Here is a 15,748-nt window from a genome sequence, read left to right as displayed (position 1 = left end):
TACTCTCTCACGCACTCTCTCACGGGCTCTCTCTCACAGGCTGTTTCTCATGCCCTCTCTTCCGCGCTCTCTCACACCCGCTCTATCATATATTGTCTTTCTCACAGACACTCGCACATACTCTCACATACTCTCACATACTCTCACACACTCTCACACACTCTCACACACACTCACATACACTCGCATACACTCTCACACGCTTACACTCAATGCCATACACTCGTTCCCTCACTCACACTCTCTTACATAGAACATAGAACAGACAGTGCTGCAGGAGGCCATTCGGCCCATCGAGTCTGTATCGACCCACTTAAGCCGTCATTTCCACCCTATCCCCATAACCCAATAACCCCTCCCACGCAGACACGGGGAGAACGTGCAGACTCCGCACAGACAGTGACCCAGCGGGGAATCGAACCTGGGACCCTGGCGCTGTGAAACCACAGTACTAGCCACTGTACTACCATGCTGCCCACGCACTCTCTCACGCACTCTCTCACGCACTCTCTCATGTAGTCTCACTCACTCTCACACGCTCTCCCTCACACACGCTCTCTCTCTCACACGCTCTCTCTCCCTCTACCACTCACACTATCTCCCGATCTCTCTCTCACACGATCTCTCTCTCGCAGACAATCTCTCTCTCCCACGCAATCTCTCACACACAATCTCTCTCACACACACACGATCACTCTCACACACACATGATCTCTCACATTCTCGAAAACTCTCTCGCCCACGCTCTCTCGCCCACACTGTCACACACGCACACATATACACTAAGATTGTGCACCATTAGTTGGTCATTGAAGAAGGGTGGTTAGTTTTGGTGTGGCAATGATATGTTTACCTCCATTTAAAACTGATAATGTCTGCCCCTTCACTTCATGTCTTGTTTCATAATTTACATTCTCTCTCTGCCACCCTCAGACTGTACAAGTGACCTGTGCCACAAATACTGGACTCCTTACAAGGGCCATTGCTACTACTTCTCAAAGAGTATCCTGGGTTGGGAGGAGAGTCGACAGAACTGTATCCTACAGGGTGCCGAGCTCTTGGTGATTCACAGTGAGGAGGAACAGGTAAGCAAATTCTCACCCTGTGCTATACCTGTCCTGGGAGTATTTCATGGGGACAGTATAGAGGGAGCTTTACTTTGTATATAACCCCGTGCTTTACCTATCCTGGGTGTTTTGATGGGGACAGTGTAAAGGGAGCTTTAATCTGTTTCTAACCGCGTGAACAAAGAACAATACAGCACAGGAACAGGCCCTTCGGCCCTCCAAGTCTGTACCGGTCATGATACCAACCTTTGCCAAAACCCTCAGCACTTCCTTGTGCCGTATCCCTCTATACCATCCTATCCATGTTTTTGTCAAGATGCCTTTTGAAGGACGTTAATGCATCTGCTTCCACAACCTCCCCTGGCAACACGTTCCAGGCACTCACCACCCTCTGCGTAAAAAAACCTGCCTCGCACATCTCTAAACTTTGCCCCAGGGACCTTAAACCTATGCCCCCTGATGACTGACCTTTCCACCCTTGGAGAGTGCCTGCCCATCCACTCTATCCATGCCCCTTATAATCTTGTAAACCTCTGTCAGGTCACCCCTCAACCTCCGTCGTTCTAATGAAAACAGTCCGTGTCTATTTAGCCTCTTCGCATAGCTAACACCCTCCAGACCAGGCAACATCCTGGTAAACCTCCTCTGCATCCTCTCCAAAGCCTCCACATCCTTCTGGTAGTTTGGCGACCAGAATTGTGCTCAATATTCCACATGCGGCCTTACCAAGGTTCTATCAACTGCAGCATGACTTGCCAGTTTTTATACTCGATGCCCCGTACAAGGAAGGCAAGCATTCTGTTTGCTTTCTTGACTACCTTGTCCACTTGTGTTGCCACTTTCAAAGATCTGTGGACCTCCACGGCCAGATCTCTCTGACGTTCTATTTCCTAAGAGTTTTGCCATTTACGGTATATTTCCCCTCTATGTTAGACCTACCAAAATGCATCACCTGTTTATACTGTACCTGTTTTGGGAATCCCTGTGTATCAGTAGTTTACAGAGTGAATGTTTGTGGTGAGCATGTTGATCAAGCGGGGCTGCTTTGTCCTGGATGGTATTGAGCTTCTCGAATGTTGTTGGGAGCTGCCCTCCTCCAGACAAGTGGGGAGTATCCCATCACACTCCTGACTTGTGCCTTGCAGATGATGGACAGATTTTGTGGGAACTCAGGAAGTCAGTTACTTCCTCCGGTTTAGCTCAGTTGGCTGGACGGCTAGTTTGTTATGCAGAGCAAGGCTAACAGAGGGCTCAATTCCTGTACTGGCTGACGTTATTCATGAAGCCCCTGCCTTCTCAACCTTGCCCCTCACCTGAGGTGTGATCCTCAGGTTAAATCACCACTAGTCAGCTCTTCTCAAAGCGGAAAGCAACCTGTGGCTGGTTTAGCACAGGGCTAAATCGCTGGCTTTGAAAGCAGACCCAGGCAGGCCAGAGGTGTGGGTTCAGTTCCTGTACCAGCCTCCCCGAACAGGCGCCGGAATGTGGCGACTAGGGGCTTTTCACAGTAACTTCATTTGAAGCCTACTTGTGACAATAAGTGATTTTTAATTTCATTTCATCTGGGACTCTGGCGTTTTTACTTTACTCTTCTGAGAATTCCAAGCCTCCGACCTGCTGGGTAGCCACAGTATTTATATGGCTGGTCCTAGATCAGTTCCTGGTCAATGGTAACCCCCCAGGATGTTGATAGTGGGGGATTCAGTGATGGATAAAAGGAAATTACTGCGGATGCTAGAATCTGAATTCAGTGATGATATTGCCATTGAATGTCAAAGGGAGGAGATGATTAGATTGTCTATCCAGCTGGTCCCAGTTCAGTTTCTGGTTAATGGTAACCCCCAGGGTGTTGATAATTGCTGGAGGGGGGATGACGAAGAGTGCTCAGCAAAAGTATCTACCAATGAAAAGGAAGGACTGTCGGATAAAGAATAATCAGCCAGAGATAGCGAAGGAAATAAAGGGGGGTATCAAATTGAAAGAAAATGCATACAAAGTGGCAAAGATTAGTTGGAAACGACAGCATTGGGAAATCTTTAAAAGTCAACAGAGCCACGAAAAAAGCTATAAAGAAAAGTAAGATAGATAATGAGAGTAAACTAGCTGAGAATATAAAATCAGATAGCGAAGGGTTCTACAAATATATGAAACGAAAAAGAGTGGCTAAGGTCAACATTGGTCCTTTAGAAGATGAGAAGGGGGATTTCATAATGGGAAATGAGGAAATGGCTGAGGCATTGAACAAGTATTTTGATTTGGTCTTCACAGTGGAAGACACAAATAACATGCCAATAATTGATGCCAAGGAGGATTTGGCAGGTAAGGACCAAGAAATGATCATTATCACTCAGGAGGTGGTATTGGGCACGTTAATGGGGCGAAAGGTAGACAAGTCTCCTGGCCCTGATGGGATGCATCCCAGGGCACTAAAAGAGACGGGGGAAATAGCAAATGCACTCGCGGTAATTTACCAAAATTCGCTGGACTCTGGGGTGGTTCTGGCAGATTGGAAAAGAGCAAATGTGATGCCACTGTTTAAAAAAGGAGGTAGACAAAAGGTGGGTAATTATAGGCCGGTTAGCTTAACTTCTGTAGTGGGGAATATGCTTGAATCTATCATCGAGGAAGAAATAGCCAGACATCTGGATAGACATTGTCCAATTGGGCAGACACAGCATGGGTTCATGAAAGGCAGGTCATGTTTAACTAATTTACTGGAATTTGAGGACATTACGAGTGCAGTGGACAACGGCGGTGGATGTGGTTTATCTAGATTTCCAGAAGGCATTTGACAAGGTGCCGCACAAAAGGTTGCTGCATAAGATAAGGGTGCACGGCATTATGGGTAATGTATCAGCATGGATAGAGGATTGGTTAACTGACAAAAAGCAAAGAGTGTGGATAAATGGGTGTTTTTCTGGTTGGCGATCAGTGGCTAGTGGTGCGCCTCAGGGATCAGTGTTGGGGCCGCAATTGTTTACAATTTACATAGATAATTTGGAGTTGGGGACCGAGTGTAATGTGTCAAAGTTCGCAGGTGACACTAAGATGAGTGGTGGAGTAAAGTGTGCAGAAGACACAAAGTCTGCAGAGGGATATAGATAGTTTAAGTGAGTGGGCAAGGGTCTGGCAGATGGAGTACAATGTTGGTAAATGTGAGGTCTCCCATTTTGGGAGGAATAACAGCAAAATGGACTATTATTTAAATGGTAAAAAATTGCAGCATGCTGCTGTGCAGAGGGGCCTGGGTGTCCTTGTGTACGAATTGCAAAAGCTGGTTTGCAGGTGCAGCATGTAATTAAGAAGGTAAATGGAATTTTGACGTTCATTACAAGAGGGATGGCGTTTAAAAACAGGGAGGTTATGTTGCAGCTGGTGAGGCCACATCTGGAGTACTGTGTACAGTTTTGATCTCCTTACCTGAGAAAGGATGAACTGGCACTGGACAGGGTGTAGAGGAAATTCACTAGGTTGATTCCGGAGTTGAGAGGATCAGCTTATGAGAAGAGACTGAGTAGACAGGGACTATACTATGCGTGCAATTCTGGTCGCCGCATTATAGGAAGGATGTGGAAGCATTGCAGAGGAGATTTACCAGAATGTTGCCTGGTATGGAGGGAAGATCTTATGAGGAAAGGCTGAGGGACTTGAGGCTGTTTTCGTTAGAGAGAAGAAGGTTAAGAGGTGACTTAATTGAGGCATACAAGATGATCAGAGGATTGGATAGGGTGGACAGTGAGAGCCTTTTTCCTCAGATAGTGATGTCTAGCACGAGGGGACATAGCTTCAAATTGAGGGGAGATAGATATAAGACAGACGTCAGAGGTAGGTTCTTTACTCAAGAGAGTAGTAAGGACGTGGAATGCCCTGCCTGCAACAATAGTGGACTCGCCAACACTAAGGACATTGAAATGGTCATTGCATAGACATATGGACGATAAGGGAATAGTGTAGATGGGCTTTAGAGTGGTTTCACAGGTCGGCGCAACATCGAGGGCCGAAGGGCCTGTACTGCGCTGTTATGTTCTATGCTCATTAGAATTTATAATATTAATAATCTTTATTATTGTCAGAAGTAGGCTTACATTAACACTGCAATGAAGTTACTGTGAAAAGCCCCGAGTTGCCACACTCTGGCGCCTGTTCAGGTACACAGAGGGAGAATTCAAAATGTCCAATTCACCTAACAAGCTCGCCTTTCAGGACTTGTGGGACTCCGGAGCACCTGGAGGAAACCCACGCAGACACAGGGAGAATATGCAGACTCCGCACAGACAGTGACCCAAGCGGGAATCGAACGCAGGTCCCTGGCGCTGTGAAGCAATAGTGCTAACCACTGTGCTACCATGTCCCCCATTCAGAAGAATGAGGGGGGATCTTATAGAAACATATAAAATTATGAAGGAAATAGATAAGGTAGAAGCAAGGAGGTTGTTTCCACTGGTTGGTGAAACTAGAACTTGGGGCCATAGCCTCAAAATAAGAGGCAGAAGACTTCGGACTGAATTAAGGAGGAACATCTTCACCCGTAGGGTTGTGAATCTGTGGAATTCCCTGCCCAGTGAAGCAGTTGAGGCTACCTCGTTGAATATCTTTAAGGCAAAGATAGATAGACTATTGAACAGTAAAGGGATTAAGGGTTATAGTGAGCGAGCGAATAAGTGGACGGAGCTGAGTCCACAAAAAGGTCAGCCATAATCTTATTGAATGGCAGAGCAGGCCTACTGCTGCTCCTAGTTCCGAACTTCTTATGTAATGCCACTGAATGTCATGGGAGATGGTTAGATCCTCTCTTGTTGGAAATGGTCATTGCCTGGCACTTGTGTGGCGAGCATGATTCTCACTGGTCGCTTTCCTTTTCAGGAATTTGTGGCTGGGTTCAACCTGAGCCGCGCATATTGGATTGGAATCAAGGATAATCCGGTGGAATCGTCTTGGATGTGGGTGGATGGGACATTTTTACACAGCGACGAGATGTGAGTACACCAAAGTCTGGGGGAGCAGGCGGACCATGACTGTGGTCGTGCACCTCATGTGGGTGGGCCGGAAGACACAAGAGAAGGAAACAAAGATTGACAGAAAAGGCAGAAAGCACAGATGGAAGGCAGAGGAAGCAAAGGGCTAGCAGCAAGTAGAGCCAAAGTGTTACAAAGACTAATCTAAAGTCACCGATTCTGAATGCATGGATCATTTGCATAAGGTGGATAAATTCACAGAGCAAATTGGAATACAGGAGCACGATATGATTGCGACTATGGAAATATGGCTGCATGGTGACCACCATGGTCATTAAATATCCAAGGGTACTTGATATTTAGGAAGGACAGGCAAAAAGGGAAAAGAGGCATTGTTGGTTTAGGGCAAAATCAAAGCAATGGTGAGATTATGGGGCTGGATTCTCCAATCCCCGCGCCAAAATCACTTTCGGTGATGGGGCGGAGAATCCCCGATGACGGCGAAATCGGGGGCAGCGCCGCTTTCGCGATGCTCCATCCCCTGAAAAGCGGCGTACTCAAAGAGCACAGCGCATGCCCTCTCCACGGCCTCCGAACCCGCAATGCTCTGTCCCCGACCGGCCGAGTTCCCAACGACGTGGGTCGCGTGTGGTCTCGCCCTTCGGGAACTGAGCGTGGCGGCTGCTGACTCAGTCCAGCTCCGACACAGTCGGCGGAACGCCGATCCATGGGCAGGGAGGGGGGGGCATATTTGGGCTGGGTGCACTGTGGTGGAGCGGTCCAGAGCGCGCAAGCCGGCTGAAGGGGAGACTATTTCGCGGGCTGGGCCTGTGAGCGGTATCTGCCATGAAGCACGGCGTGGCCGCTGCAGGCCGACGTCATGCGCGGCCACAGACCCGGCAACTCTCTAGGTCGTATCGGCAGCTAGAACTGGGAGCTCTATGCTGCTTGGCTGCTAGTCCCCACTCCCCCAGAACAGTGAATCGGTGGCCGTTTTGCGCCAGTTTCCCTGGCATAAAACGCCACCGTTTTCATGCCGGCGTGGGGACTTAGTCTTCAGAACGGAGAATCCTGCCTTGGGTATTGGCTCAGAAAATTTAGACGTAGAATCAGTCTGAGTGGAGCTAAGAAGAAACAAGGGGTGGAAAACATGACTGGACGTTGTCTATTGGCCTCCAAACATTAGCGGTAATGTCAGGAATGGCATTAAACAGAAAATTAGAGATGCATGTAACAAGTGATCATCGGTGACTCTAATCTACATATATACTGGGAAAACCAAATTAGCAATAATATAGTGGAGGTGAATTCCTAGAGCATGTGCGAGGTACCAAATAGAGAACATGTTATCCTCAATTTGATATTATTCAACGAGAAGGGGTTAATTAATAATCTTGTTGTGCAGGGTCCTTTAGGGAACAGTGATCATAACATGATAGAGTTCTTCATTAGGATGGAAAGTGAGGAAGTCCAATCTGATTCTAGATTCCTTAATCTAAGCGAAGGAAACTACAAAGGTATGAGATGTAAGTTGGCTAAGATAGATTGGGGATCTTCATTAAAAAGCATGATGGTGGACAGACAACAGTTAATATGTAAGAAACGATTGTGTGCACTGTGACTGTTATATATGCCTTTCTGGTGAAAAAACACAATAAGAAAAGTGCCCAACCATGGCTCACAAAAGAAATTAAGGATAGTATTCAGAGTTGAATAAAATTGCTGAAAAAAGTAGCAAGCCTGAGGAATAGGTACAGTTTCGAATTCAGCAAAGGAAGGCCAAGCGATTGATTAAGAGTGGGAAAGCAGTGTATGAGAGTAAAATTGCAAAGAACACAAAAGCAGTCTGTAAAATCTTTGATAAGCATATAAAAAGAAAAACATGAGTGAGGGCAGATGCAGGAATGTAATGTAGGAAAGTGTGGAGTGATGCACTTTGGTAGGAAGAATAAAAGAGCTGAATGTTATTTAAGTAGAGAAAGATTGTACAAAGCTGCAGCAGAGAGGGATTTGGCAGTCCAATCACGAAAGGGCTGGCATGCCATTTCAACAGGTAATAGGGAAGGCAAATGAAATGTTGGCTTTTGTTTCAAAGCGAATGGAGTATAAAAATAGGGCAATTTTGCTAAAACTACATGTAGGACTCTTTTTTTTTAACCTTCTAATAAGAATCGGCAGTCCGGTTGTGGGAGATGTCAAAAATACAGCTTTTTTTGCTAATTACTTATTTGAATACACTTGAATAAACATAGAAACAAAATATCAAACAATACATAAAAAGGTCAAGCACATGGCAAAAAGCATAAAGCATAAAAAAGAAATTACTTAACACAAACAGACAGATGATTCAAGAATTCAGGAACAAAACCTCCACCACGAGGTTCTATTTTTAAGGCATTCTTACCTCTGGTTTAACCCCTCATTTACTTCCATTGGCTTCTAATTCTCAGCTGAGACCTGGTTTGTTCAAATGAATGTCTGCTACTTAGAAGGTGATTTATTAATCAAACATTGGACATTACGTAAGATTGACTGGTGCCTATCAAAACTAGCTTAACATCTGCATGTGCAGTCTTAGGAAAATTACTAGATATGTTTCTCACACTTTGTGCTATATTTCACAGCTTGAGAATTGATTAGTTGATTAGACAGAGAACAATATGTTCTCAGTGTTGAATACACTGGAATACAATGGTTAATTTAGGATATGAGACAATGACTGGATTCCCACAGTCAGGACACTTTTAATATTTTTGCCTATTAGCTGTATGCATTCAAATAGCACCGAAATGAATAAACTCTTATCACTATACAAGGTACTAGTTAGACCACACCTGGAATACTGTGAACATTTTGGTCTCCTTATGTAAGGCAAGATGTACTGGCATTGGAGACAATCCAGAGAAGGCTCACTCAGTCGTTCCCGGGTAAGGAAACAGGTTGAGTAGGTTGTGGCCTGTACTGATTGGAATTTAGAAGAATGAGAGCGACCTTATTAAGACATATAGGATTCTCAGGGCCTTCACAGGATAGATGCTAAGAGGTTGTTTCCCCTTGTGGGAGAGTCTAGGACCAGAGGGCATAATCTCAGGGTAAGGGGTCGGCCATTTCAGACAAAGATGAGGAGCAATTTCTTCTCTCAGAGAGCAGTGAATCTGTGGAATTATTTACTGCAGAGAGTTGCAGTGGAGTATGTTCAAGGCTGAGATAGACAGATTTTTATTATAATAATCTCTATTAATGTCACACCTAGGCTTACATTAACACTGCAACGATGTTACTGTGAAAATCCCCTAGTCGTCACACTCCGGCGCCTGCTCGGTTACACTGAGGGAGAATTCAGAAAGTCCAATTCACTTAAAGCATGTCTTTCGGAAATTAGAGGAGGAAATGGAATCGATGGTTATGGGGATGAGGCGGGAAAGTGGAGTTGAGGATTAGCACATCAAATCAGTCAAGATCTCATTGAATGGCGCAACAGACTTGATGGGTTGAATGGCCTCCTTCTGCTCCTGTGTCCAATGGTCTTTATGAGCTTTACTCTGTATCTCACACCGTGCTGTACCTGTCCTGGGAGTGTTTGATGGGGACAGTGTAGAGGGAGCTTTACTCTGTATCTTACCCTGTGCTGTACCTGTCCTGGGAGTGTTTGATGGGGACAGTGTAGAGGGAGCTTTACTCTGTATCTAACCCCATGCTGTACCTGTCCTGGGAGTGTTTGATGGGGACAGTGTAGAGGGAGCTTTACTCTGTATCTAACCCCGTGCTGTCCCTGTCCTGGGAGTGTTTGATGGGCACAGTGTAGGGGGAGCTTTACTCTGTATCTAACCCCGTGCTGTCCCTGTCCTGGGAGTGTTTGATGGGGGCAGTGAGAGGGAGCTTTACTCTGTATCTAACCCCGTGCTGTACCTGTCCTGGGAGTGTCTGATGGGGACAGTGTAGAGAGAGTTTACTCTGTATGTAACCCCTTGCTGTACCTGTCCTGGGGGAGTTTGATGGGGACAGTGTAGGGGGAGCTTTACGCTGCATCTAACCCCATGCTGTTCCTGTCCTGGGAGTGTTTGATGGACACAGTGTAGAGGGAGCTTTACTCTGTATCTAACCCCGTGCTGTCCCTGTCCTGGGAGTGTTTGATGGGGACAGTGTAGAGAGAGCTTTACTCTGTATCTAACCCTGTGCTGTACCTGTCCTGGGAGTGTTTGATGGGGACAGTGTAGAGGGAGCTTTACTCTGTATCTAACCCCGTGCTGTCCCTGTCCTGGGAGTGTTTGATGGGGACAGTGTAGAGGGAGCTTTACTCTGTATCTAACCCCGTGCTGTACCTGTCCTGGGAGTGTTTGATGGGGACAGTGTAGAGGGAGCTTTACTCTGTATCTAACCCCGTGCTGTACCTGTCCTGGGAGTGTTTGATGTGGACAGTATGGAGGGAGCTTTACTCTCTATGTAACCCAGTGCCGTACCTGTCTTGGGAATGGTTGATGGGGATCTTGTAGAAGAAGCTTAACTTAAATGGGCGGCATGGTGGAAAGTGGTTAGCACTGCTGTCTCACAGCTCCAGGGACCTGGGTTCAATTCCGGCCTTGGGTAACTTTTCTGTGTGGAGTTTGCAGTTTCTCTCCGTGTCTGTGTCGGTCTCCTCGGGGGTGCTCTGGTTTCCTCCTTAGTCCAAAGATGTGCAGCTTAAGTGGGTTGGCCATGCTAAATGGCCCCCTTAAAATCCAAAGGTTAGATGGGGTTACCTGGTTACGGGAATAGGGTTAAGGCGTGGGCTTAAGTAGAATGCTCTTTCCAAGGGCCAATGCAGACTTGATGGGCTGATTGACCTCTTTCGGCACTGTAGTATTACATTCGATATGCAACCTCGCATTACACCTGTCCTGGGAGTGTTTGATGAGGACAGTGTAGAGGGAGCTTTACTCTGTATCTAACCCCGTGCTGTACCTGCCCTGGGAGTGTTTGATGGGGACAGTGTAGAGGGGGCTTTTCTCTGTATCTAACCCCGTGCTGTACTTGTCCTGGGAGTGTTTGATGAGGACGGTGTAGAGGGTGCTTTTCTCTGTATCTAACGCCGTGCTGTACCTATCCTGGGAGTGTTTGATGGGGACGGTGTAGTGGGAGCCTTATCCTGTAATTCTATATTCTCAGCCCATGAGGGTTCGGGAAAGATTGGGTTAAAGTTTGGCTATCACTCACAAATTCAGCCATTTGCTCCACCTCTTCCCCACCCGGTTCTCTTAGGTTCTGGGACCAAGGCAATCCTGACAGTTACTTTGACTACGATCTGGAGGCTTTCAAGAACTGTGTCATGCTGCGCAAAGCTACCTGGGCCAACGCCGTGTGCAGCTCGCCGCACTACTGGATCTGCAAACGGAGGTCGGAGCCAATCCCGATCAAACTATGAAATGGAGTCGGAGGACCCCTGGGGGCCTTGAGGGCGCTGAAGAGCGCAAGAGCGCGATGTTTGTTTAAACTTTGCCCGCGTTTCTGTTTGCTGGGTTGCGGTTTGAGCCCGAGGAGCGGTCGTATCGCGAGCAGGGGGGGTGCGGAGAATGGGGCCGCACGGGAGTACCTGGAGTTGGTGTGACGCGGCTGAGATGTCGCAGGGCAGGAGTGTGGAGCCTGGCACCAAAGGGGCAAAACCCAGGTCCCAACCAAACGAAGGAGCACGTTCTCCGAAGCAGCTGGGTGCAGGCCCTCGGGTCATTGATTGACATTTTGCGCCCTTTCCCAGCGTGCGGGGCGAGGGGGAGTGGAGAGGCGGTGCAGGGCGATTGATGACATGTGACCACTCGATGCATCCACTGATGGACTGGGGCTCAAGCGGCACAACTGAAAGCCTTTCTTTGTGTCCCTTCCACCCCACTCCCTGGTGGTCCGCCTAACGTGCTTCCCTGTTGACAGCAAGGTGTAGGTCGTAGTTTTATGGGGGGGGTGGGAGTGGGAGTGGGGGTTGGGGGGTGGAATTGTCAGTTGTAAAGGAAAGATGACTCAATATTTTGTATTTAATCCTGAATATCAAATGTCAGCGTTCATTGTTTGCAATAAAACTTCACTGATCTGATCTGATCTGCAGTGACTGCATTCATTTGGGGCTATTGAAAGGATTTGCACTGTTGGAAGGTCAATACTGAGGGAGGGAAGCACTGTCGGAGAGTCAGTACTGAGGGAGTGCCACACTGTCGGAGTGTCAGTACAGAGGGAGTGCCGTACTGTTGGAAGGTCAGTACTGAGGGAGCGCCTCACTGTCGGAGGGTCATAACTAAGGGAGCGCTGTACTGTCGGAGTGTCAGTACCCAAGGGAATGCAACATTGTCGGATGGTCGGTACTGAGGCAGCGTGGGCACTGTTGGCCGGTCAGTACTGGGGGTGTGGCGTACCGTCGGTGGGTCAGTACTGAGGGAGCGCCGCACTGTCGGAGGGTCAGTACTGAGGGAGTGCCGCACTGTCGGAGGATCAGTACTGAGGGAGCGCCGCACTGTTGGACGGTCAGTACTGAGGGAGTGCCATATTGTCGGAGGGTCAGTGCTCAGGGAGTGCCGTACTGTTGGAGGGTCAATACTGAGGGAGAGGCACACTGGCGGAGGGACAGTACTGAGCAAGCGCCTCACTGTCGGAGGGTCAGTACTGAGGGAACGCCGCTGTGTCAGAGGGTCAGCACTGAAGGAGCGCTGTACTGTCGGAGGGTCAGTACTGGGGCGTGCCACATTTTAGGAGGGTCAGTACGGAGGGAGAGAAGCACTGTCGGAGACTCAGTACTGAGGCAATGCCACACTGTCGGGGAGTCAGTACTGAGGGAGTGCCGCACTGTTGGAGGGTCAGTACCGAGGGAGTGCCATATTGTCGGAGGGTCAGTGCTGAGGGAGTGCCGTACTGTTGGAGGGTCAATACTGAGGGAGAGGCACACTGTCAGAGGGTCAGTACTGAGGGAGCGCCGTAGTGTCAGAGGGTCAGCACTGAAGGAGCGCTGTACTGTCGGAGGGTCAGTACTGGGGCGTGCAATATTTTTGGAGGGTCAGTACGGAGGGAGAGAAGCACTGTCGGAGAGTCAGTACTGAGGCAGTGCCAGACTGTCGAGGGGGGGGGGGGGCAGTACTGAGCGAGTGCTGTACTGTTGGAGGGTCAGTACTGAGGGAGCGCCTCACTGTCAGGTGTCAGTACTGAGGGAGCGGAGTGCCTCACTATCGGAGGGCCAGTACTGAGGGAGTGCTGTGCTGTCGGATGGTCAATACAGAGGGAGTGCCGCGCTGTCGGAGCGTCAGTACTGAGGAAGCATGGCACTGTCGGGGCATCACTACAGAGGGAGTTCTGCACTGTGGGAGGGTCAGTACTGAGGGAGTGCCGCACTGTCGGAGGTTCAGTACTGAGCAGTACAGGTCCTGCGGCCCTCGATGTTGCGCCGACCTGTGAAACCACTCTAATGCCCATCTACACTATTCCCTTATCGTTCATATGTCTATCCAATGACCATTTGAATGCCCTTAGTGTTGGCGAGTCCACTACTGTTGCAGGCAGGGCATTCCACACCCTTACTACTCTCTGAGTAAAGAACCTACCTCTGATATCTGTCTTATATCTATCTCCACTCAATTTAAAGCTATGTTCGCTCATGCTAGACTTCACCATCCGAGGAAAAAGACTGTCACTGTCCACCCTATCCAATCCTCTGATCATCTTGTATGCCTCAATTAAGTCACCTCTTAACCTTCTTTTCTCTAACGAAAACAGCCTCAAGTCCCTCAGCCTTTCCTCATAAAATCTCCTCTGCACCCTTTCCAATGCTTCCACATCCTTCCTATAATGCGGCGACCAGAATTGCACGCAATACTCCAAATGCGGCCGCACCATAGTTTTGTACAGCTGCAACATGACCTCATGGCTCCGAAACTCAATCCCTCTACCAATAAAAGCTAACACACCATACGCCTTCTTAACAACCCTCTCAACCTGGGTGGCAAATTTCAGGGATCTATGTACATGGACACCGAGATCTCTCTGCTCATCCACACTACCAAGAATCTTACCATTAGCCCAGTACTCTGTCTTCCTGTTATTCCTTCCAAAATGAATCGCCTCACACTTTTCTGCATTAAACTCCATTTGCCACCTCTCAGCCCAGCTCTGCAGCTTATCTATGTCCCTCTGTAACTTGTAACATCCTTCCGCACTGTCCACAACTCCACCAACTTCAGTATCATGTGCAAATTTACTCACCCATCCTTCTACGCCCTCCTCCAGGTCATTTATAAAAATGACAAACAGCAGTGGCCCCAAAACAGATCCTTGTGGTACACCACTAGTAACTGGACTCCAGGCTGAACATTTCCCATCAACCACCATCCTTTGTCTTCTTCCAGCTAGCCAATTTCTGATCCAAACTGCTAAATCACCCTGAATCCCATGCCTCCGTATTTTCTGCAATAGCCTACCGTGGGGAACCTTATCAAACACTTTACTGAAATCCATATACACCACATCAACTGCTTTACCCTCATCCACCTGCTTGGTCACCTTCTCAAAGAACTCTATAAGGTTTGTGAGGCACGACCTACCCTTCACAAAACCGTGTTGACTATCTCTAATCAAATTATTCCTTTCCAGATGATTATACATCCTATCTCTTATAAGCCTTTCCAAGACTTTGCCCACAACAGAAGTAAGGCTCACTGGTCTATAGTTACCGGGGTTGTCTCTACTCCCTTTCTTGAACAAGGGGACAACATTTGCTATCCTCCAGTCTTCTGGCACTATTCCTGTTGACAAAGATGACTTAAAGATAAAAGCCAAAGACTCAGCAATCTCCTCCCTAGCTTCCCAGAGAATCCTAGGATAAATCCCATCCGGCCCTGGGGATTTATCTATTTTCACACTTTCCAGAATTGCTTACACCTCCTCTTTATGAACCTCAAGCCCTTCTAGTCTAGTAGCCTGTATCTCAGTATTCTCCTCGGCAACATTGTCTTTTTCCTGTGTGAATCATGACGAAAAATATTCATTTAGCACCTCTCCTATCTCCTCGGACTCCACGCACAACTTCCCACTACTGTCCTTGACTGGCCCTACTCTTACCCTAGTCATTCTTTTATTCCTTACATATCGATAGAAAGCTTTCGGGTTATCCTTGATCCTACCTGCCAAAGACTTCTCATGTCCCCTCTTGGCTCTTCTTAGCTCTCTCTTTTGGTCTTTCCTAGCTAACTTGTAACTCTCGAGCGCCCTAACTGAACCTTCACATCTCATCTTTACATAAGCCTCCTTCTTCCTCTTGACAAGTGTTTCAACTGCTTTAGTAAACCACGGTTCCCTCGCTCGACCGCTTCCTCCCTGCCTGACAGGTACATATTTATCAAGGACACGCAGTAGCTGTTCCTTGAACAAGCTCCACATTTCCATTGTGCCTATCCCCTGCAGTTTTCCTCTCCAGCCGATGCATCCGAAGTCTTGCCTCATCGCATCATAATTGCCTTTGCCCCAGATATAACTCTTGCCCTGCGGTATATACCTATCCCTTTCCATCATTAAAGTAAACGTAATCGAATTGTGGTCACTATCACCAAGGTGCTCATCTACCTCCAAATCTAATACCTGTCCTGGTTCATTACTCAGTACCAAATCCAATATGGCTTTGCCTCTCGTTGGCCATCTACATACTGTGTCAGGAAACCCTCCTGCACACATTGGACAAAAACGGACCCATCTAAAGTACTCAAACTATAGCGTTTCCAGTCA

General features: G+C 47.8%; 1 protein-coding gene across 1 annotated transcript in view; it reads left to right on the top strand.

Moving 5' to 3' along the window:
- Nucleotides 1–12,083, top strand: part of LOC140392932 (CD209 antigen-like protein A) — a 37,058-nt gene extending 24,975 nt beyond the window's left edge. The window contains exons 4-6 of the mRNA XM_072478712.1: nt 934–1,085; nt 5,931–6,043; nt 11,261–12,083. Coding sequence (XP_072334813.1) covers nt 934–1,085; nt 5,931–6,043; nt 11,261–11,423 — 428 coding nt within the window. The 3' untranslated portion in view covers nt 11,424–12,083. The remainder of the gene's footprint in view (nt 1–933; nt 1,086–5,930; nt 6,044–11,260) is intronic.
- The last annotated feature ends 3,665 nt before the right edge of the window (nt 12,084–15,748 follow it).

This window comes from Scyliorhinus torazame, chromosome 16, assembly GCF_047496885.1.
Source record: "Scyliorhinus torazame isolate Kashiwa2021f chromosome 16, sScyTor2.1, whole genome shotgun sequence".
NCBI lineage: Eukaryota > Metazoa > Chordata > Chondrichthyes > Carcharhiniformes > Scyliorhinidae > Scyliorhinus > Scyliorhinus torazame.
Note: the sequence above shows the minus strand (reverse complement) of the source record. Positions and strands in the feature narration are given on the sequence as shown.